The sequence below is a fragment of the Felis catus genome, chromosome B4 (assembly GCF_018350175.1).
Source record: "Felis catus isolate Fca126 chromosome B4, F.catus_Fca126_mat1.0, whole genome shotgun sequence".
In the NCBI taxonomy this organism is placed as follows: domain Eukaryota; kingdom Metazoa; phylum Chordata; class Mammalia; order Carnivora; family Felidae; genus Felis; species Felis catus.
Genome location: NC_058374.1, coordinates 37710023 through 37734342, shown reverse-complemented (window position 1 = coordinate 37734342; position 24320 = coordinate 37710023). Strand labels below are relative to the sequence as shown.

General features: G+C 37.5%; 1 protein-coding gene across 3 annotated transcripts in view; it reads right to left on the bottom strand.

The window, feature by feature from the left end:
* Positions 1-24320, bottom strand: part of KDM5A (lysine demethylase 5A) — a 97502-nt gene that overhangs the window by 44551 nt on the left and 28631 nt on the right. For all 3 annotated transcript variants that reach the window (XM_006933402.5, XM_045061230.1, XR_002743743.2), the window contains exons 9-14: positions 23350-23469; positions 22498-22656; positions 13357-13538; positions 11300-11462; positions 9638-9757; positions 4275-4469 (exon numbers count right to left, since the gene is read on the bottom strand). In XM_006933402.5, coding sequence (XP_006933464.2) covers positions 4275-4469; positions 9638-9757; positions 11300-11462; positions 13357-13538; positions 22498-22656; positions 23350-23469 — 939 coding nt within the window. The remainder of the gene's footprint in view (positions 1-4274; positions 4470-9637; positions 9758-11299; positions 11463-13356; positions 13539-22497; positions 22657-23349; positions 23470-24320) is intronic.

Below are 24320 nucleotides of genomic sequence, written 5' to 3'. Positions count from 1 at the left end.
AGAGCAGGCTCAACATTCACATTTATCGATTAAGTTCACCATTATGGGGGCACAGGTTGTGGCACCCCAAAACAATTACAGTTGTAACATCAAAGATCACTCATAAAATGACCATAAAGAATATAATAATAATAATTTTAAAAAGCATGACCAATTAAAATATGGGCAGAAGAGGTGACTGGGTGGATCAGCATCTGACTCTTGGTCTGAGCTCAGGTCATGATCCCATAGTTGTGGGATCAAGCCCTGTGTGAAGCTCCACGCTGAGCACGGAAGCCTGTTTAAGATTTTCTCTCTCCCTCTGTCCCTCTCCCCCACTTGCACTCTCTCTAAAATACACAAATAAAATAAAAAAACAAAAATCAACAAAAATCAACAAAAATGGGCAAAAGACATTAACAGACATCTCTCCAAAGACATACATGATCGCTAACAGACACATGAAAAGATGCTCAACATCACTCTTCATCATAGAAATGCAAATCAAAACCACAATATAGTCTCATGCCTCTCAGAATGGCTAAAATCAAAACTATAAGAAACAACAAGTGCTGGCATGGATGTAGAGAAAGAGAAACCCTCATGCACTATTGGTAAGAATGCAAATTGGTGCAGCCACTGTGGAAAACAGTATGGAGGTTCCTCAAAAAATTAAAGTTAGAATTACCATATGATTCAGCAATTGCACTACTGGGTATTTACCCAAAAAATATGAAAACACTAATTTGAAAAGATATATGCACCACTAGGTTTATTACAGCATTCTTTACAATAGCCAAATTATGGATTAAAAAAAGTGGTATATATACACAATTGAGTATTATTCAGCCATTAAAAAGAACAAAAACCTGCCATCTGCAACAACATGGATGGATCTAGAGAATATGCTAGTGAAATAAATCAGTCAGAAAAAGACAAATACCATCTGATTTCATTCATATGTGGAATTGAAGAAACAAAACAAAGAAAAAAAAGACAAAAAAAAAAAAAAACCACAAAAAACAAAAAACCTCAGACTCTATTAAGGGAATTTCATTCTTTTTTTAAGTAAGCTCTACACCCAATGTGGGGATCAAACTCATGACCCTGAGTTCAAAAGTCATCCACTGTGCCAGCTAGATGCTCCAGACTCTATTAAATATAGAGAATAAACTGTTGGTTACAGAGGGGAGGTGGGTGGGGGGGATCAGTGAAATAGGTGAAGGGGATGAAGAGTACGTTTATGATGAGCCCTGACTAATGTATAGAATTTTTGAATCACTATATTGTACACCTAAAACTAATATAACATTGTATATTAATTATACCATAATTAAAAATGAAAAAATGAAATAAAATAAAATGAAAAAATTTGAAATATTTTGAGAATTACCAAATGTGACAGAGAGACATGAAGTGAGCAAATGCTGTTGGAAAAATGAGGCCAATAAATTTGATCAATGCAAGGTTGCCACAAACCTTCAATTTGTAAAAAACACAGTACCTGTGAAACTTCAAAAGATAGACACCAGGCAATGGGAAAGAAATCATTCTTTGTGGAAGGTGAGTTGACTGTATTTATGTGAGTCTGTTTCTGGGTTCTCTGTTGTGTTCCATTGGTTGATTTGTCTGTTCTTTTGTAAATACCACATAGTCTTTATTACTACTCTAGCTTTATAGTAAGTATTTAATATTTTTATTTATTTTTTATGAGTATAGTTGACACATAGTGTACTTTAGTTTCAGGTGTACAATTTATAGTAAGTCTTGAAATCAGGTAGTGTTAGTCTTCTGAGTTTGTTCTTCTGCAATACTGACTTGGCTATTATGAGTCTTTTATCTCTCCAAATAAATTTTAGAACCAATTTGTCAATATCCATAAAATAACTTGCTGGGATTTTGATAAGGATTTCACTGGATTTATAGGTAAGTTGGGAAGAACTGACATCTTGACAACACTGAGTCTTCCTATCCATGAACATGGAATATCTCTCCATTTACTAAACTCTTCTTTGATTTTGTTCATCAGAGTTTTGTAGTTTTCCTCCCTGTACATGTTCGGGGTACCTGGGTGGCTCAGTTGGTTAAGTATCTGGCTCTTGGTTTCAGCTCAGGTCATGATCTCCCTGTTTCATGAATTCAAGCTCAGCTTCAATCTCTCCACTGGGAGCTCTCTTAGGATTCTCTCTCTCTGCCCCTCCCTACTTGTACTCACTTGCTCTCAAAATAAACGTCCAAAAAAAAAAAAAAAAAGAAAGAAACTGGGGCGCCTGGGTGGCTCAGTCAGTTAAGCATCTGACTTTGGCTCAAGTCACGATTTTGCAGTTCATGAGTTCAAGCACCATGTCAGGCTCTGTGCTGACAGCTCAAAGCCTGGAGCCCACTTCAAGTTCTGTGTCTCCCTCTCTCTCTACCCCTCCCCTGCTCGCACTCTGTCTCTCTCTCAAAAATAAACATAAAAAAAAAAAAAAAAGAAACCTAAGTATTTCATTCTTGGAGGGTGCTAATATAAATGGTTAACTTAAAAAAAATGTTTTTTAATGTTTATTTGAGAGACAGTGTGCCTGTGAGCACAGGGAAGGGCAGAGAGAGAAAGAGAGACAGAGAATCCTGTCAGCGCAAAGCCAGGTGAGGGGTTTGATCCCACAAACCATGATATCATGACCTGAGTCGAAAACAAGGGTTGGAGGCCTCATCAACTTAGACACCCAGGTGCCCCAATGGTAATTTGTTTTTACTTTCAAATTAAAACGTTAGTTGAATTTTTAAAAAATATGGGGCGCCTGGGTGGCGCAGTTGGTTAAGCGTCCGACTTCAGCCAGGTCACAATCTCGCGATCCGTGAGTTCGAGCCCCGCGTCAGGCTCTGGGCTGATGGCTCAGAGCCTGGAGCCTGTTTCCGATTCTGTGTCTCCCTCTCTCTCTGCCCCTCCCCCGTTCATGCTCTGTCTCTCTCTGTCCCAAAAATAAATAAACGTTGAAAAAAAAAAATTAAAAAAAAAAAAAAAAAACGAAAGAAAATAAAAAATAGAGTTAGGAGCACCTGGGTTGCTCAGTCAATTAAGTGTCTGACTTTGGCTCAGGTCATGATCTAATGGTTCATGAGTTCAAGCCCTGCACTGGGCTCTGTGCTAACAGTGCAGAGCCTGCTTGGGATTCTCTCTCTCTTCCCCTTCCCCATTTGCTCTCTCTCTCAAAATAAATAAATAAACTAAAAAATTAAATTAAATTTTAAAAAAAGGTTTGGGGTGCCTGGGTGGCTCAGTCAGTTAAGCGTTTGACTCTTGATTTCAGCTCGGGTCACAATCTCATGGTGAGTTTAAGCTCCCATGCTGGGCTCTGTGCTGACAGCACAGAGCCTACTTAGGATTCTCTTTCCCTCTCTCTACCCCTCCCCTGCTCCTACTCTCTCAAAAATAAATAAATAAATTCTAAAAAACAAAAGCTTTAATTTACTACAAGCATTCAAAATCCTAACACTTGTTGGGGGTGGAGGGGGGTGGCGGTGGGAGGTGGATCTGGTCACCCTCTGCCCAGCCACCTCCATTATAAGGAAACTCCATCAAAAATTCAACTGGCTTCCAAACCAGGAAAAAAAAAATCCCAGCACTTGGTCATTCAGTACTTCCTACTCATTAAGTTGCTTAGAAAGAGGAAAGAAATAAAAACAAATCAATTTAGTCTGACAGTTGGAATCACCAGAAACATAACTTTTATTCAATTTCAAACCTCAAAGAAAAGGATTTGAACTTTCTTATTTAAAGAAATACTATATGTAGAAGATTCTTATTTTTTTTTAAATTTTATTTATTTTTTTTAACATTTATTTATTTTTGAGACAGAGAGAGACAGAGCATGAGCAGAGGAGGGTCAGAGAGAGAGGGAGACACAGAATCTAAAGCAGGCTCCAGGCTCTGAGCTGTCAGCCCAGAGCCCGATGCGGGGCTCGAACTCACGGACCGCGAGGTCATGACCTGAGCCGAAGTCGGACGCCCAACCGACTGAGCCACCCAGGTGCCCCGAAGATTCTTATTTAAAGAAATAAATATATACCTAAGAAATTCTAGCTGACAGGATTCTATTTTTTTAATCTAGAAATGACATAAAGATTCCTAAAATTTTTCAATTTGAAGAACGCAAAATGGCAAGTATAAAAACATACCTTCTCTAAACTTATGATTTTTGTGTTCAACTTCTAAAGGAATCAAAGATGAAAATGGATTCTTTCTACACATTCCATTTTTAGTATATTCCATGAGCAGTATTGAATACAGGGAATGTGCCAAGCAAACTCACCATTTGTACAACAGACTCCCTTAATCTTGTCTCTTCTTCAGTCATGAGAGTCAATTCTTTGCACACCATGGCAGCCAGGCCCACGTCTAAGCATTCTGGATCTGCTGCCATCTTGAAAATGAGTTCTTCATGTGAAAAGACACAATGGCGCCTTAACCGTCTGTAATGATTGACACACTGACGTCCAATGGGTAACTGTAAAACGACAAGTTTCTCAAATTAACTTACTTGCTTATAACATTTTCCAGAACAAAACCACTATTTAGCCTACAGATCCTCTCTTTTACTGTAAAGAAGGCAGAATAACCAACTCCATTTGAAAATAAGAGGTAACTTAAATATTAAATCTTTATGGCCCAGCAGGAATTTCAAAGGTGTTCCCACAGAAAATTTCCATAATTTGAGATGCTAAGCTTCTACCCTAAGCTATTGACTTTCTACTCATTATGTACCAGAAGTACAAGTTCCTTGATATTTAAATAAGGTAGCAAACTTTTAGACCAGTCTAACATAAACTGCCTTTAAAGAAAAAAGAAAAGACATTCAGATTATAAAGGGTACAGTGGACATATTCAGCACAGAAGTTTCCATAGAACAAAAAGCAGAGATGTTATTAGAAGTTTGGAAAAGAAAAGCGGAGAAAAAAAGCACTACTTTAGCAATTCACATGGACTCAATTTTTTGTAAGAACCAAAGCAAAAGATGATTTACATTTTAGCATCTAGAAATTATTTTAAAAACAATCAGTCTAGGGCACCTGGGTGGCTCAGTTAGTTAAGTGTCCAACTCCTGATTTCAGCTAGGTCATGAACCCACGGTTTGTGGGATCAAGACCCAGGTCGGGCTCTGTTGACAGTGTGGAGCCTGCTTGGGATTCTCTCTCTCCCTCTCTCTCTCTCTCCCTCTCTCTCTCTCTCTCTCTGCCCCTCCCCTGCTCACACACACACTCTCTCTCTCAAAATAAATAACTTAGGGATGCCTGCGTGGCTCAGTTGGTTAAATGTCCAACTTCAGCTCAGGTCATGAGTTCATGGGCTCATGAGTTCAAGCCCCACGTTAAGCTCTGTGCTGACAGCTCAGAGAGCCTGGAGGTTGCTTTGGATTCTTCATCTCTCTCTCTCTGCCCTTCCCCCACTCACGCTCTCTCTCAAAAATAAACATTAAAAAAAAAATTTAATAAATAATGTAAAAATACATACATACATACATACATACATACATACATACATACATACATACAATCAGTCTGACCCAAAGAGAATTCAAAGTGAAGTCCTGAGATTATATACTTTATTCTCCCTATGTGAAATGATCACTTTTCATAAATCATCAGATTCCTTCTTTAAGATAAATACTGAAAATTTCTTTAACCATCAAGCTTTAAGCCAAATTGTGATACTAGTTATACTATACAGGCACTCCTTAGAGATATTGTGGGTTCAGTTCCTGACCACCATAATATGTGAATACCACAATAAAGTGAGTCAAGTGAATTTTTTGGTTTTCCAGTGCATATGAAAGTTAGGTTTATACCATACAATATATATTTAGTGTGCAACAGCATTATGTCTAAAAAAAAACAATGTACACACTTTACTTCAAAAATACTTTCTTGGGGGGGATGAAAAAAAAATACTTTCTTGCTAAAAAATGCTAACCATCACCAGAACTTTCAATAAATCCTAATTACTAATCATAGATACCTGTAACATATATTGAAAAAGTTTGAAATATTGCCAGAATTACCAAAATGTGACATAGAGACATGAACAAATGCCATTGGAAAACTGGCACCAAGAGACTTGCTTGACACAGGGTTGCCACAAGCCCTCAATTTGTATTTAAAAAAAAAAATGCAGTTGTGTAGTGCAATAAAGTGTGATGAAACACGTATGCCTGTACACACAAACACACACACTCCTCCCATTCCTTTTCTCTCTTTTCTCTCTCTTTCTCTCCTTTCTCTCTCTCTTTCCCTCTCCCCCCCCCCCCCACACTTGTATCCTCCTGTACAGTGGAACAACTTGGGTGATTTAAATAGGGTTTTAGTTTATATTTGAAAACTAAGATATAAAAGAGAAACAATTAAAAAATGGACCTTTAAGAACCTTTTAGAAATCACCTCCAGTTTAAGACAGGCAGAAGACAACAATAGGAATCATAGTTTAAGAATATAAGACTATCTCTGAATCAGGTAATATTTCCATACTCTTCTAAAGAAACCATCTTTCCCAAGAAAACAATTATACTGAACTTATGATTAGCAATTATTTTGTCTATTAACAATCTACAAGTCTTTCATTTCTTAATTCATAAATATTTATTTTTAAACATTTCTGACACAACTTATTAACAATGGCAAGAAGATATGCAGATCTTAATTATTACAATCTGTAAAGAAGCCACATAAAATACAACTGATTATCTATTGTGGCTTATAAAACTTAATACCATCACTTTATTCCAAATCTAAAGCTGCTAAAATATTTCATTTCTATGGGAAGAAGACACAAATAGACACTTTTCCAAAGAAGACATGCAGATGGTAGACACATTAAAAGATGATCAACATTGCTCATCATCACGGAAATACAAATCAAAACCACAATGAGATACCACCTCACACCAGTCAGAGTGGCTAAAATTAACTCAGGAAACAACAGACGTTGGCAAGGATGTGGAGAAAGAGGAATCCTCTTGCATTGTTAGTGAGAATGCAAACTGGTGCAGCCGCTCTGGAAAACAGTGTGGAGGTTCCTCTAAAGAGTAAAAATAGAACTACCCTATGACCCACCAATAGCACTAATAGGAATTTATTCAAAGGATACAGGAATGCTGATTCAAAGGAGCACATGCACCCCAATGTTTATAGCAGCGCTTTCAACAATAGTCAAATTATGGAAAGAGCCCAAATGTCCATCAAATGATGAATGGATAAAGACAATGTGGTATATATATATATACAATGGAGTATTACTCAGTAATCAAAAAGAATGAAATCTTGCCATTTGCACCTACATGGATGGAACTGGAGCGTATTATGCTCAGTGAAATAAGTCAGTCAGAGACAGAGACAGAGACAAACCATAAGAGACTCTTAAATACAGAGAACAAACTAAGGGTTGATGGGGGTAGGGAAAATGGGTGATGGGCATTGAGGAGGGCACTTGCTGGGATGAGCACTGAGTGTTGTATATAAGTGATGAATCACGGGGATCTATTCCTGAAGCCAGGACTACACTGTATGTTAGTTAACTTGACAATAAAAAAAAAAAAAATTCCCATTTCTATCACACCCTTCTTCTACAGAGTTTCAAGGACTTTTACATATATCATCTCACTTATTTGAAGTTATTAAGCAAATCTTAGCATCTTTATATACCATGTGAAAAACTTAGGCCCAGTGAAATTAAAAGAGCTGCTCAAGGCCAAACATCAATAACAGTGAAAACATTAAAGGCAGAAACCATCTTTAATTTGTTTCTGAATTACCTCTATTTCCTATCCTACATCTAGCCAAGAAACAAGTAAATCATAAAGTTAATAAATGTTAGTTAAATTTAAAAAAAAATAGAGCTTGGGGAGCCTGATTGGCTCAGTCGATTAAGTGTCCAACTTCGGCTCAGGTCATGATTTCATGGTTCGTGAGTTCAAGCTCTGTATCGGGCTCTATGCAGACAGTGCAAAAAGCCTGCTTGGGATTCTTTCTCTCTTCCTCTCTCTCTCCCCCTTCCCCACTTGCTCTATGTCTCTCTCAAAATAAATCAACTTAAAAACAAAAACAGAGTTCAAACCCAAGGAAAAGTCCTAAGCTCGAACTTGCTCATACTGCTCCTTAAGCCTAATAACATTCAAAATTACTAGATCAAATAAGATTACTCATGTCATCCGTTAACCAAGGAAACAAAAATGATTCACTATGAAATTTAATAAATTAAGGTGGCTACAGAAAACATAAGACCCAATATTACAAAAAAACACCTCCCCAAGGGGCGCCTGGGTGGCTCAGTCAGTTAAGCATCCTACTTACGACTGTTAAGATTGAGCCCCGTGATGGGCTCTGCACTGACAGCACAGAGCCTGCTTGAGATTCTCTCTCTCCCTGCACCTCCCCAGCTAGCACACATGCATGCACTCCCTCTCTTTCTCAAAATAAATAAACATTAAAAAAAAAGATACTTAAAAAAAAAAAAAAATATATATATATATATATCTCCCCAAATGTTGAGAGACAGAAAAGCGTCACTAAAGGAAAAACAAAGTCAAAGAGTGTATCATAAATTTGCAGTCTTTTCCCAACCAACATGACATAATCATATCTAATTACTTTTTGATATCTACCTCATACAAAAAAGCAAAAGAGAAATCACTGGCATTATCATTTAAACAAAAGTATATCAACAGAGATCCCAATATCATAGTAACTTTTTAAAATAAATTTTTTAAAAGGAATAAAAAAACAAAATGGCAGGAAGAGTAAAATCAACTAATTGTCTATAAAAAGGAAAATAATAAAGGGATATTTTAAAAATCTGAGCTAAATATTGGAAAATATGGGTAAAATTCTTTTATTTTTAATTTTTTAATGTTTATTTATTTTTGAGAAAGAGAGAGTATAGTGGTGGGGGGAGGGGGGACAGACAGAGAGGGAGACACAGAATTTCAAGCAGGCTCCAGGCTCTGGGCTGTCAGCACAGAGCCTGACACGGGGCTCAAACTCACGGGCTTCAAGACCACAATCTCAGCCGACAGTTGGACGCTTAACCGACTGAGCCACCCAGATGCCCCGGTAAAATTAATTCTTAAAAAGATCTGGTTGTAGGGGCACCTACATGGCTCAGATGGTTAAGCCTCCAACTTCCGCTCAGTGCGTGATCTTGCAGTTCGTGAGTTCAAGCCCCACATTGGGTTCCCTGCTGTTGGCACGGAGCCCGGAGCCTGCTTAGGATCCTCTGTCTCCCTTTCTCTCTACCCCTCCCTGGCTCTAGTGCACATGTACTCTCCCTAAAATAAATAAACGTTTAAAAAAAAAAAAAAGATCTGGTTGTCATTATAAAATCCGTAAGTTGCTCAGATAAAGCAAAGACTAGAGGAACCATATTCTCTCAGAAAAGAAAGATTCAAAAAATATCAACTGTTCATTTAAAATTCAAACAGAATGGGGAAAATAATGGATAAGAACTATAAAATCTTCCAAATAAAAAGTGTAATGGAAACTGAACTTTCTAAATTATAACAGCCACTCTACTCTCTACTGAAATATTCATGAATCCTCCCCTCCCCAGTTAAGCAAATATGGCAACTAAGATGCATTTTCCAGGGGTGTTAGTAGACGTACAACAGCTACTTGCTATAGAACAGACCCAGTCAGCAGTACAGAAGTTCACAGCTTCAGCAAAGTTGTAGCCCTGGTTAAATCCAGAATGATAGGCACGAGGAAACGTCACAACAAACTCTCCAGCACACTGATTGGTCCTGTACACCTAAATGCAAAGTGGGAACAGGGATATAAAACAAAACAAAATAAAAACAACAAAAAAGGGGAACAGATTTTATCAGTCACTTTCAGCAGCACTTTCTAAAATTAAAAACAGTAAAGCATTCATTTACACCTATCAGAAGACAATATCAGGGTTTAAAAAGGAGCCCGAGGGGTACCTGGGTGGCTCAGTCGGTTAAGTGTCTGACTTCAGCTCAGGTCATGATCTCACGGTTCGTGGGTTCGAGCCCCACATCAGGATCTGTGCTGACAGCTCAGAGCCTGTAGCCTAATTCAGATTCTGTGTCTCCTTCTCTCTCTGCCCCTCCCCCGCCCATGCTCTGTTTCTCTCTCTACCAAAAATAATTAAAAAAAAAAAAAAAAAAGCAGCAGCCAGAACTCTACCTTCTTAAAATAGTCCCTGATAACAAATTATAGTAATTCATAAAAAGAAAGTATGAGACAAATTTTCAAAGAGAAATGTTACTCACTGAACTACTAGTTTCTGAAACTTGACAAAATTTTTACAATTAAGAGATTTTTTCTTTTACTCCTTTTATCCTTGTGTTGTCAATCATGGTAAAGGATGGAATTTCCTCCTACTCTTGGATAATTTTTTGGAAATTAACTAATTAATTCATACGTAATATGGAAATATCCCCAAAATCAGTTTTCCTGAATCCCACTTAGTTTTATAATAATACTATATGTCTTTAGAAAAGTCCCAGATTTGGGGCACCTGGGTGGCTAAGCTCAGTTAAGCATCTGACCTCGGCTCAAGTCATGATCTCACAGCTGATGAGTTCGAGCCCCATGTCGGGCTCTGTGCTGATAGCTCAGAGACTGGAGCCTGCTTTAGATTCTCCATCTCCCTTTCTCTCTGCCCCTTCCCTGCTTGCGCTCTTATCTCTCTCTCTCAAAAATAAACCTTAAAAAAAAAAAAGTCTCAGATTCTAGTACACATTCACTCTTCAAAGACAAACTAACACTACTATTACTCAAACTACTTTCTCATTAAGAGTGTGATGAATATTTGAATATATACAGCAAATCTGTATATATTTATACTTTATCAGGTATTAGTGGCTTAAATTTAATAATCATTATCAAAACCAAGTTGAAAAGTAAAAAAAGTATCCATAGTATATTTCATTATTGCATATAAAAAGAGGCTGTGAAATCTTTACATGAAAAATGATCTCCAAAGGATAGACATTAGTTATTACAACTATCACTTAAAATACTTACACTTTGACTAAACAAGGTTAATAAGGAATACAAGATTTTTGTTAAGACCAGGACATAATGGTTTACTGAAAACAGAAGACTATTTTCATGGGTAGTTATACATAAAATATGGTGAATACTTTAAAACACCTCTTAACCAAAAAAATGTTCTTCCCTTCAGAATATAAATTCTAATTTGGCTAGAAAATGACAAGATCTTTTGCTTCCAGTTACAAAACAAAGCATATGTTGTGATTCTAATAAAAAGCGAACATAAATTTAAAGTAAAAATACTAAAAGGAAACCCGAAAAGACTCACAGGCACACCATGCTCCATCAGTACATTGGGATTCATGATGGTGACTAACTGATGCAGGAGATCAGGCTGGGATTCAAATAACTCAGGGGCCAGCTCCCTCATCACCTCCTCCAGTTGTTCTGCAGCATGAGATGGCACACCATACCAGGTCTTTGGTTCCCCCCTAGCAAAAGAAACAACTGTTTAACTAGGTGAGCATGGTACCAATGAGGCCAGGGTCTCTCATGCAAATCCACTAATTTATAATTAATTTTGTTTGTCCCATGGTCATAAATTATATACCCTGAATCCTGGCAAACCAACTCATAAATCTATTGTTTGATGAGCTATTGTTCATAAAGAAGGTAAGGCAAGAGTATATAAATAGACAGGCACATACTTATCACTACTATTAGAAAAGCAATTCAAAGCACATGAACTCTTTAAGGTGGATCAACAAATAGTATTTCAAACAGGAAAGATCCTATCTGAAAAACCAACATCATTCTAAAGGATACTGACATGGTACCTTGATTTCAAGTCCACTGGACATTCCAATTATCCCCACAATGACCAAAGTCAAAGTCAGTACTCTCTAGACTACTTTTACATAATTTCATTAAGTTGATTTACTATCCAACAAAATAAGGCAAGGCTGGAAATTGTTGAAAACTTAAAGAATTCTATCTATAAATCTTAAGGACCAAACTGGCCCCATTAATGTACCAGACTTTAGCGGACTAGAGTTCATTTATAATACTAAATTGTACTCCTAGGAAATGGATTTAATGGGTCATACTGTATTTATAAAATAGCTGCATTTCCTAATCCTAATACAATCCACAGTGCTGTCTCTAACAGAACTTACTATAATCATGAGAATGTTCTATAGCTGTGCTAACCAATACATACAGCCCTAGTCACCTGTGACCATAAAGCACTTGAAATATGTTTCCTATAACTGAGGAATTACATTTTTAATTGTATCTTAATTAAAAAAAGATTGTTTTTAATGTTTATTTATTTTTGGGAGAGAGACGAGGATGAGTCAAGGAGGGGCAGAGAGAGGAGACACAGAATCTGAAGCAGGCTCCAGGCTCTGAGCTGTCAGCACAGAGCCCGATGCGGGGCTCGAACTCACGAACCAAACCGCAAGATCGTGACCTGAGCTGAAGTCAGATGCTTACCCAACTGAGCCACCCAGGTGCCCCATTCTTAACAAATTTAAATAGCCACATTTAGCTAGCAGTTATCATATTAAACACCACTGTGATAAAGCAGAGAAATAAAATCACTATAGTTTTCCACTGCAAAGAGTGATTTGAGTAGTATCTTCCAAATGGAGAAAAAAACATCATATAGTTGATATCATAATAATGGACAAGGAACTGGGCAAGTAAATAAAAGCTATGGGGGAGATACAAAAATTCAGCCAACAAATTTAATGAATACACATGTAACAGGCATTTTTAGGGAAAATGTTATCAAAAAGAAAAAAAAATCATTTGATAATTTCCAATACTGAAGGTTTAGTCAGATCTTAATTATATACACGCTTTGAACATTCTACCTTGAATATCAAAAGATACACCAAGTAATTTTCATGTACACCAAATAAGTATCATTTGGTCTAAAACTCTAGGCTCTGAGGGCACCTGGGTGGCTCAGCTGGTTAAGCGTCCTACTTCGGCTCATGTCATGATCTCACAGTTAATGAGTTCAAGCCCTGAATCAGGCTCTGCGCTGACAGTGTGGAGCTTGCCTGGGATTTTCTCTCCCTCTGCCCCTCCCCTGCTCATGCACATGCTTGCTCTCTCTCTCTCCTCTCCCTCTCTCTCTCAAAAATAAATAGTTTAAAAATAAAAATAAAAAAATAAAACTCTAGGCTCTGCTGCATGCACATATTTTAAAAGGGAAGGTATCTGAGATATACATATCCTTAGACCTCTACACTTCTCAATATGTTACCCTACTTTGGATAGGAAATACTTTTAAATTCAGCTCTTACTAACATACCACCTAATACTGTATCACACCTTTAAAAAGGTTACTAAACATATAACAAAGATCATATATACCAGTGTAAATAGTTGATGGAATAACTCCAGTGATCTTCAATGTGCCAGCAGAAAGAAGAAAAACACATTCCCACATAGAGCCATGGCACTTTCATACCAGAGATGTCTACATTAATGTGTGCAAGAACAGACTGCTCTAGGACAGGCATATTATTCAAATTCCAACCAGAAAGTGCATACTCCTATAAAGAAAAAAAAAAAGATGTAAATGAAAGATCAGAAATGACACGTGCCCAATAGAAATTTCAAGGGAGTCTTTTAAAATAAGGTAAAAATTGTATATAATATTTATAATAATCTAGTCCATAGAATCGTGCTCTTTGCTCTCTGCAACATGTAACTCATATACCTATTCAATCCTGTCTCCTGTCTAGCTGGCATTTAGATTTCCCTTTAGTTATTTCAGATACCTCTGGTTTATTCTGAAGCATATAAGCAGTTTTTTTTACTACTCCTCCCTCAAATACACTACTATAAAATTATGTGAGACTCATTTTAATAGGACAGTATTATATTTCTATTTTATCCCTAGTAGTATAACTTCCCCAAATATTTATAGCATGGTGCCAGATATTGTGAAAACAGAATACTACGATATGTAATCCTGCATTTATGCCAACAGCAAAGACTAAGATGACACAGAAAGTCACCATTACTACCCCCACTAGCAACTCACCTAGAAATACTGGATAAATTATAATAATGAAAACATTTGTTTCATAGATGAACTCAAAAGAAAAAAGAATTTCCAGTTTCCAGAAACAAAGAAAAAGGAAAGAAAGGCAGAATGAAAAAGGAAAGCTACTGACTGAGTTTTCATAGAGGCTTCTCTGGATATAAGGGCTGGACACTGAGTTTCAAAAGCCTACCCTGAAACCATTACGAAGCCTTAAAGTGCTTATCATCCTTGCTGGGAGCAGTTCTCAAAGTGGGGTCCAGGGAACCCAGAACTATTTCCGGGACTATGCAAAGTCAAACTATGCTCATAGGAACTGTTAAGATGTTATTTGCCTTTTTACACTCATTCGTACAGGGATGTAGTGTGAATTTTCCAGAGGATACGTGATATGTAACATCACAACAGACTGAATGCACAAAGAAGAAAGTGAACCCAGTTGCCTTCTATCAGGTAGTCGAAAACTGCTAAACGTGGATGCCAGGTACTGAGGGAAGGAGGAAAGTTATTATGTGCACTTTCCACAATACAGAGTTGAAAAAATAAAACCCTCAAAGTAAGAGCTTTAACAGCCAATGACAAAGCTGAAGACAGAATGTGTCAACTAGAAGTCAGATTTGAGGATATCATCCACATTGTAGCACAAAAAAATGGAAACTATAAATATGTAGTTAAGAGTCGCAGAGGACAAAGTAAGAAAGTCCATCATAGGTTTAAGTAGGAATTCCATGCAAACTGGTGCAGCCGCTCGGGAAAACAGTGTGGAGATTCCTCAAAAAATGAAAAATAGATCTACCCTATGATCCAGCAATAGCACTGCTAGGAATTTACCCAGGGGATACAGGAGTGCTGATGTATAGGGGCACTTGTACCCCAATGTTTATTTATAACAGCACTTTCAACAATAGCCAAATTATGGAAAAAGCCTAAACGTCCATCAACTGATGAATGGATAAAGATGTGGTTTATATACACAATGGAATACTACTTGGCAATGAGAAAGAATGAAATCTGGCCATTTGTAGCAACGTGGATGGAACAGGAGAGTATTATGCTAAGTGAAATAAGTCAGGCAGAGAAAGACAGATACCATTATGTTTTCACTCATATGTGGATCCCGAGAAACTTAACAGAAGACCATGGGGGAGAGGAAGGGAGGGAAAAAAAAGGTACATAGAGGGAAGGAGGCAAACCATAAGAGACTCTTAAATACTGCAAACAAACTGAAGGTTGATGGGGCATGGGAGAGACGGGAAAGGGGGTGATGGGCATTGAGGAGGGCACCTGTTGGGATAAGCACTGGGTGTTGTATGGAAACCAACTTGACAATAAATTATATTTAATATTAAAAAAATAAGTAGGAATGCCATTAAGAAATAGTAAAGAAATAGGGGCGCCTGGGTGGCTCAGTCAGTTAAGCATCCAACTTTGGCTCAGGTCATAATCTCGCAGTTTGTGAGTTCAAGTCCCATGTCAGACTCTGTGCTGATAGCTTGGAGCCTGGAGCCTGCTTCAGATTCTGTGTCTCCTACTCTCTGCCCCTCCCATTCTCATGCTCTGTCTCTCCCTGTCTTTCAACAATAAATAAATGTTAAAAAAAATTAAAAACAAAGAAATAGTAATGAAATACGATTCATACCCTCAATATGCTTTTTAAAAAAGGTTTTCAAAAAATACTATTCAATATGTTTTTTAGTTGGCTGGTCAGCTGGTTGTGTGAAAACATAATCAATCTAGTTGAAGAGGTAAGACCTACATACAAAAAGTTTCAAGACAACAGTATACACATGAAACTCCAAACACAGATAAAAGAGTAAATTCTTTAGTTCTTCAGAGGACAATAGTAATTAGTGTGGGTTTGCATCATTAAGAAAACTTTTTTTTTTAATATTAATGTTTATTTATTTTTGAGACAGACACAGACAGAGAGAGACAGAGTGTGAGCAGGGGAGGGGCAGAGAGAGAGGGAGACACAGAATCTGAAGCAGGCTCCAGGCTCCAAACTGTCAGCACAGAGCCTCATGCAGGGCTCAAACTCGTGAACCGCGAGATCATGAGCTGAGCCGAAGTCAGAGGCTCAATCGACTGAGCCACCTAGGCACCCCAGGAAAACTTTATAGAAAAGAAGAACCTGAGTAGAGCTTAGAAAAATAGATAAGATGTGACAATGAATGACAGAAAGACAGACTATATACTGTCCTGGCTGGTGAAGGGGAAGACTGAAATTAGTCATACTCAGAAACACAGGAAATAAGACTAGAAAAGAAGAATGGACCTTTAACCTTAAATTAAGAAGCTTGGGTTTTATCCTATATTCAGAAAAGAAATAAAACAGAATCTGAAAAATGAAACAGTATAAACATAGTATCTTAAATATTTTTAAACTTTTGTTTACGGAAAGTTTGAAACATAAACAAAAGTAGACAGACTGCATAATGAACTCCAGAAGACCTCTCAACCTTAACATGTTAAGTAAAAGCAATATATTTAAATTTTTTTAACGTTTATTTTTGAAACAGAGAGACAAGAGCATGAACAGGGGAGGGTCAGAGAGAGAGAGGGAGACACAGAATCTGAAACAGGCTCCAGGCTCTGAGCTGTCAGCACAGAGCCCGACGCGGGGCTTGAACTCACAAACCGCAAGATCATGACCTGAGCCGAAGTCAGACGCTTAACCGACTGAGCCACCCAGGCGCCCCAAACCAATATATTTAAAATGACTGCAGAGACAAGCAGTAAGCAGAAAATCTGGTTAACATAACAGGCCTAAGACTACTATTCTTCAAAAAGCCTACTTAAAGTTCTCTTGGCTGGTATGTGGAAACTTACATGGCAAACAGCTCCCTACACTAATAAAAAGAGTGATTTATGATGCCTAGACCATACAATGTAGTTTATGTACACTTGCTTTCCTTCTGGGAGTTTGGGATTTTATAGTATGTGTTAAGCAGAGGATGCCCAGGTCACCAGTCTCCAATAAAAACCTTGAGTTGGGTCACTAATGAGCTTCCCTGGTAGGCAATACTTCCTACACATTGTCAATTTGATACTAGTGCCTTCTATGTAACTCCATTAGGAGGACTCTTGGATGCTTCTACCTGGTTTTCTCTGGATTTGGGCCATGCATCTTTTCCCTTTGCTGATTTTGCTTTGTATTCTTTCACTATAGTAATCATAGCCATGAGTCCTCCCAGAAAATCACTGAACCTGGAGATGGTCTTGGGGACTCCAAACACAAGTGGTCATTATTTAAGATTATGACAATCATCCCAACATGATGTGACAGGGCCTAGACAAAGATGGTAGTAGCGGGTATGAAAAGAGGCCAGTCCTACAGAAAATAATGAAAAATGAACTAACAGGATTTAGTCAATAACTTAATATGGAGCCAAGGACAAGAAGAAAAAAATGTTCCCAAGGTTTCAAGTTCTGTGCCTATTTTTATTCCTTAGAAGCCCTGTTGGTACAGCACACTGTATTCATAAGACAATATATTAACTTCAGAAGTACTTCTCCAGTAAACTATGACTCCAGAGAAATATGCTATCAGATACCAAGAGCTATCTCATGCAGAAGTTCAACACAAATGTACAACGCCTAGTGAAATGTTGGTAGTTATCTGCTATTCTAGTACCGTAACTTTACCGTAACTGATATTAAGTATAAAAAGTCTGAAGGTTTTACACAAACTCTAATTAGTCCTTAAAATCCTTTTGTAATAAAGAAGTCCTCTCATTCTATCTTTAAACACAACAAAAGTATCCTGTGAAAAACATTACTGCTTAGAAAACAAAGAGCAAATCCATGATCCAGTCTAGAAAAAAAGTTGTATCACCTGTCTCTTTATACTATGGTTGGTTACAGCCCAGCATTTCTCCACATTCATGAAGGTGAATACAGCAAAAGCAGAAATAGATAAATATTCATTTAAAACTCAAACATGGAGAAAGACTAATATTTGTATTATTAATATTAGATGCTTAGGTTTGACACTTAAAATAATCTTTAAAATCTCTGTGACCTTGTTTTTAAGATCAGAAGATCTAAGTATCTGTTTAAGAACAACTTAAAAATTCAGAACAGGGGCGCCTGGGTGGCTCAGTCGGTTGAGTGTCCAACTTTGGCTAAGGTCATGATCTCGCGGCACACGAGTCTGAGCCCCGCATAAGGCTCTGTGCTGACAGTTTGAAGCCTGGAGCCTGCTTCAGATCCTATGTCTCTTTCTCTCTCTATCCCTCCCCTGCTCACACTCTGTCTCTTTCTCTGTCAAAAATAAATAAACATTAAAGTTTTTTTAATAAAAAAAATTCAGAACAGAAACAAAATTCAGAAAAAGGCAGAAAAAGTCTCTTCCCAATAATTCAGTAATTGCCCACCACTTGGCAAAGGAAGGGTATAAAGAAACTCTGATGTGTTTCCTTATACCTATAAAAACCAGATTAAATTCAGTGATACTGAACAAACCATCTGTATATTATCTATGTTCTCCATCTATTGTAATCATTCTCTTTCTCCCTTGGTAAAACCCAATGTGTATTCTCTAATCTATATTATCCTAACCTGATTATTCCAACCTGTACTCTACCTACGCAGAAGGAAAAATATAATAACAAGGCTAAAATAATAAGAAAGCCAAAAGATGTAACTTTTGATCATAAAGAAATGAAAAAAAATGAAAACTTAATTCAGCACACATTAAGTGCTCAGATACTGGTTGGCATAATATCCAATGAGATGGTACCATGAATAAACTGGGTAAGTAATGCTATAAGGAATTAGGATGGACTGAACAGGGCCTGAAGGGACTCAAAAACAAAAAACAAAAAGGGTAAGACCACATAAGTAGTATACTCCATTTCTTTTTAAAAAGAATATGCAATTCTGCATGTGTGATATATAAATGCTTGCATAGAGGGGCACCTGGGTGGCTCAGTCAGTTGAGCGTCCGACTTCGGCTCAGGTCATGATCTTGCGGTTTGGTTCGTGAGTTCGAGCCCTGCATCAGGCTCTGTGCTGACAGCTCAGAGCCTGAAGCCTGCTTCGGATTCTGTTTCCCTCTCTCTGCCCCCTCTGCCCCTCCCCGACTCATGCTCTGTCTCTCTCTCTCTGTCAAAAATAAACTTTATAAATAAATAAATAAATAAATAAATAAATAAATAAATAAATAAATAAATAAAATGCTTGCATAGATCACTGTATCTGAAGAACAGCTAGAAGATGAAATAGTGTCTTCCTCTGTCACACTGGTGATCTGGGTAGGAGGGAGACTTTTAATTGTAAAGAATTTCCAGCAGTGGTCATATGGAGAGGTTGGGCAATTCCCCTCCACAAAAAACAAAGATAAATCTGGACAAAATTATCAAAACAGCCATTTCTAAGGCACTATAAATCAACTAAAGGCAAACAACAGAACAAGACAAAAAACCGAGAAGCATTTACAACTGAAAGACTAAAAGCCTGAATAAAAACATTCCCAGATAAGCAAAGACTGAAAAAATTCATTCCTTAGCAGACCCATACTACAAATAAAAGCAGTCTTCCAGCCTGAAAGAAAATGACCTGAAAAAGTAAGTTGGATCCCACAGGAATAAATGAAGAGCATCAGAAATGGTGTATTTGTGAGTAAATAGGTAAAAGAGTATATGTGTATTTTTTACCTTCTCTTAACTTTTTAAAAAAGATGGTTTAAAGTAATAATTATATTGCTGTGTTGTCGTGTTTATACAATATGTAGACATAATGTATAACAATACAGTGGGAAATGAAGAAAAAAGTTGCTATATTCACCAGAATTAAGTCAGTATTAACATAAAGTAGGCTGTGTAAAGACCATTTAAAAAGTTAAAAAGGGGCAAAAGGGGCACCTGGGTGGCTCAGTCAATTAAGTTTCTGGCTCTTCATCTTGGCTCAAGTCATGACCTCACAGTTCATGAAATTGAGCCCCGAGTCAGGCTATGCACTCAGCGTGGAACTTGCTCGGGATTCTCTCTCTCCCTCTTTCTGCCCTTCCCATGCACACACGTGTACTCCCTCCCTCTTTCTCTCTCTCTCTCAAAAATAAACTTTTATAAATAAATAAGATGCATATTATAATTCCTAGAACCACTAAATAACTAAAAAGCATATATGCAAAACAAAAAAATCTAGAGGAATTAAAATGGTATTATGAAAAATATCTGTTTAACACCAAAAACAGGCCACAGAGACAGAGGAACAAAAAAAACCACAAGACACAAAATCACAAAATGAACAGACATGAATCAACCGTGTCAGTAATTATATTAAGTGTAAATACACTAAATACTCCAATCAAAAGGCAACCCTCAGACTAGGTTTTTTAAAAAAGCAAGATCCTGGGGCACCTGGGTGGCTCAGTTGGTTAAGTGGCCGACTCTTGATTTTGGCTCAGGTCGTGACCTCACAGTTCAAACCCCCTGTTGGGCTTTATGCTAAGAGCACGGAGCCTGCTTGGGACTCTCTCCCTCCCTCTCTCTGCCCCTCTCCTGTTGGCATGCACGCACATGTACAACGCTCTCAAAAATAAATAAAAATAAGCATTTTTTGTTTTAAGAAGGCAAGATCCAATCATATTCTCCTACAAAAAACACACTTTAGATTCTAAGATACAAACAGATTCAAAGTAAAAGAATGTTAAAAGATATACCTTGCAAATACTAACCTTAAGAGAACTGGGATAGTTATTCTTTTTTATTTTTTAATTTTTTTTTAATCTCTATTTATTATCAAGAGACAGAGCATGAGCATGGGAGGGGCAGAGAGAGGGGGAGACACAGAATCCCAAGCAGGCTCCAGGCTGAGCTGTCAGCACAGAGCTTGACATGGGGCTTGAACCCACAAACTTCAAGAAGCATGATCTGAGCTGAAGTCAGACACAACCGACTGAGCCACCCAGGCGCCCCAGGATATTCTTTTAACTATATATCCTTCTGCACTATATAACTTTTTTTTTTTAACCATGTGTAACTCTTTTCATAGGAAATAAAATTCTTAATCACTGCCAATATAGAAAGAAAGGAAAAGTGAAAAGGACCAAAATAATGAGAAAAAGAAGTGAATGATCATCTTAATTCAGCTTTATACATAAGGGTCATCTCCTATTTGACAGAACTTCAATATATATTACAGTTTAAATGCGTTATTTGAAAACCTACCTGCTCAGGTGTTAAAGGAAACTTAATTTTGAACCTATCAAGAAATGTAACTCTTTTTTAAAAAATCTTAAATCACTTCAAACACAAAGAGGCAAAATTTTTTTAACTGGAATCAAAGTTTTAAACTAATTAAAATGGTTGGGGCACCTGGGTGGCTCAGTTGGTTGGGTGTCCAACTTCAGCTTAGGTCATGATCTCACAGTTGGTGGGTTCAAGCCCCACATTGGGCTCTGTGCTGACAGCTCAGAGCCTGGAGCCTGCTTCAGATTCTGTGTCTTCCTCTCTCTCTCTCTTTGCCCCCCTCCCCACTCATGCTCTGTCTGTCTCTCAAGAATAAATAAACATAAAAAAAAAATTAAACTAATTAAAATGGTTTTGGGGCGCCTGGGTAGTTCAGTCAGTTAAGCATCCGTCTGACTTTGGCTGTCATGATCTCACAGTGTGTGGGTCTGAGCTGTGCTAACAGCTCAGAGCCTAGAGTCTGCTTCAGATTCTGTGTCTCCCTCTCTCTCTGTTCCACCCCCGCTGTGCTCTGTTTCTCAAAAATGCACAAATGTTAAAAAAAGATTTTAATAAAAATAAAAATAAACTAAAATGGTTTTAAAATGCAAAGTTAATGGGAGAGTGGGGAGAAAAAATAGTAATAGTAATAATAAAATGCAAAGTTAAGGGGTGCCTGGGTGGCTGAGTCGGTTAAGTGTTCCAACTTCAGCTCAGGTCATGATCTCACAGTTCGTGAGTTCAAGCCCTGCGTCGGGCTCTGTGTTAACAGCTCAGAGTCTGAAGCCTGCTTCAGATTCTGTGTCTCCCTGTCTCTAGTCCTCCCTCACTCACTGTCTTTCTCTCTCTCAAAAATAAACATTAAAAAAAAAAAGTTTTTTTAATGCAAAGTTAAATTTTTACGGGTACTTTGAATATATTGTTTTTAATTTTTTTTAATGTTTATTTATTTTTTGAGAGAGAAAGACACAGCATGAGCAGGGGAGGGGCAGAGAGAGAGTGAGAGACAGAGAATCCGAAGCAGGCTCCAGGCTCTGAGTCGTCAGCACAGACCCCGTCACGGACTGTGAGATCATGACCTGAGCCGGAAGTCGGACACTTAACTGAATGAGCCACCCAGGTGCCCCTGGATGTATTGTTTTTAAAACTGAAGATAATATATAATGTCCAAATCCTACAGATTGAATATTTTAAATGAATGTAATCCCTTAAAATTAGAGAAAGGCAGTTTTCTACTATGCAAAGGCTAAATCAGCTTGGGCTAAGTTTGAATTACTACTATCTGCTCTGCACCTCTTCTTCTGGCAGCATCTTTCTCCGACCATCCTTCACAGGAAATCCACTTCCAAAGTCTTTTGAGGAGATATCAGCTCCATACTCTACAATAACATCTTCTTCAATGCTGCTCACCAGCCGCCAGAATTCCTTTTCTACTAGTTCTGTAGGAACCATCTATACAGGGAAAACAAAGATTACAGATTACTAACTCACTATAACCATAACCTTCTAAAACATAAAATGCAGATGAAGTGAACACAAACCCATGATAAAATGAAAAGTCTTATTTCCAGAGCTGAAAAGACCAGGTTCTTAGCTTTTTTCAATGAGGATAGCGAAATGCTAAAGGCAACCTAAATGTTCAGAAAAACATAATAAACTTGAACTGCCTTTTTCTGTAAACTGTTTTCCAACTAAGAAATATAAAAATGACCCAGGACATCAAGAAAGAAAAAACGAAATGGAAAAATCAAGGCTGAATTTTAATAGCTTTGGCAAATTTTTTGGATAAGGATATTAAAAAGCCCAAGATCCCCTAGGAGAACAAACTTCATATTACAAGTAACAACAAAAGGAGCAACTGCCACATACTTCATGGTTTTCTATAAAAGATTTCCTACAGAAGGCTAATAAAGAATTCCAAGATCAAAGCAGATTTCTCAACAGGAGAGTACACACTGCCACATTAGCAAATGAAAAAAATAGAAACAGATGCCAGGCCCCTGATCTTTAGATTTAATATTCTATCATCTTTCTCATGCTGTCCCGATTTTCCACAAAATGATGAAAGTAAAAAGCAAACCAAAAGCTTTGGACACAGATAAATCTTCAGACTTCCCCAAACCGACCTAAAAGAAAGATACTCACATGAACTGGCATATTGAAATAATCAGACTTAAAATTATCTGCCATCTCTCCAAAGCTCTGAAGTGTATACTCTCGTACAGCTTGTTCAAATCCAAAGGCCTCTCGAGGTTTATTGCATTCCTAGGAAGAAGAAATACCTAAGATTAACTCACTGAAAATGAACAAAATATTAAGGCTCTCAGGCATTACCTTCTTTGATCATTTCCCTAGGGGAAGCAAATCCAATCAACCTTGGCAAAACAAGTATTAATTACTTGCAATATGAAATCAGTAAATAATGTTCTAAAACCTTAACTGCATTTTCACAGCCTTCCAGTAGGAAGATGGCAATGAGACAGTTTCAGACTCTGGAGTTGGCATTAAGCTCGGCACCAAGACAAGGTGAGAGGGGCGCCTGGGTGGCTCAGTCGGTTAAGCTCAGCACCAAGACAAACACCTGGAGGACTACTGACATGCAATCAAGCCCAGGGATGCTACTCATTCTCAGTTTACCAGTGGATTTAGCAGTGGAGAAAATAAATGTTCACAGACAAAGGAAAGATAATGGATAAAGGGATATCCACTTGACTGCTAGAATATCTAGCTATAGGAATGGTTGTTTCACACCACCAATCACCCTAACCAGTATCTTAACACAAATTCTCAGAGTATAACTGCTTTGGAATCATCTAACCATGAGGAATAACAAATAATAATTCAAAGCTCTGAATACACCTAGATACAACCCAGCCAACTCCTTCCCTTCCATATCCTACCACAACATTCTGTTAAGCAAACGGATTAGGTATTTCAGGACAATAATGTCAATGTAATCTTTGAACAAGAATAATTTAGAATAATCAAGTAAAAATTTAAATAAGCTAATAGATACTATCCATTATCTGTTAACATGAGAACTGGAGGCATAAATCCTAAGTTCTAGAGCTTTATGTCTGATTTCTACTTTGGTTTTTTTTTTTTGAAGTTCATTT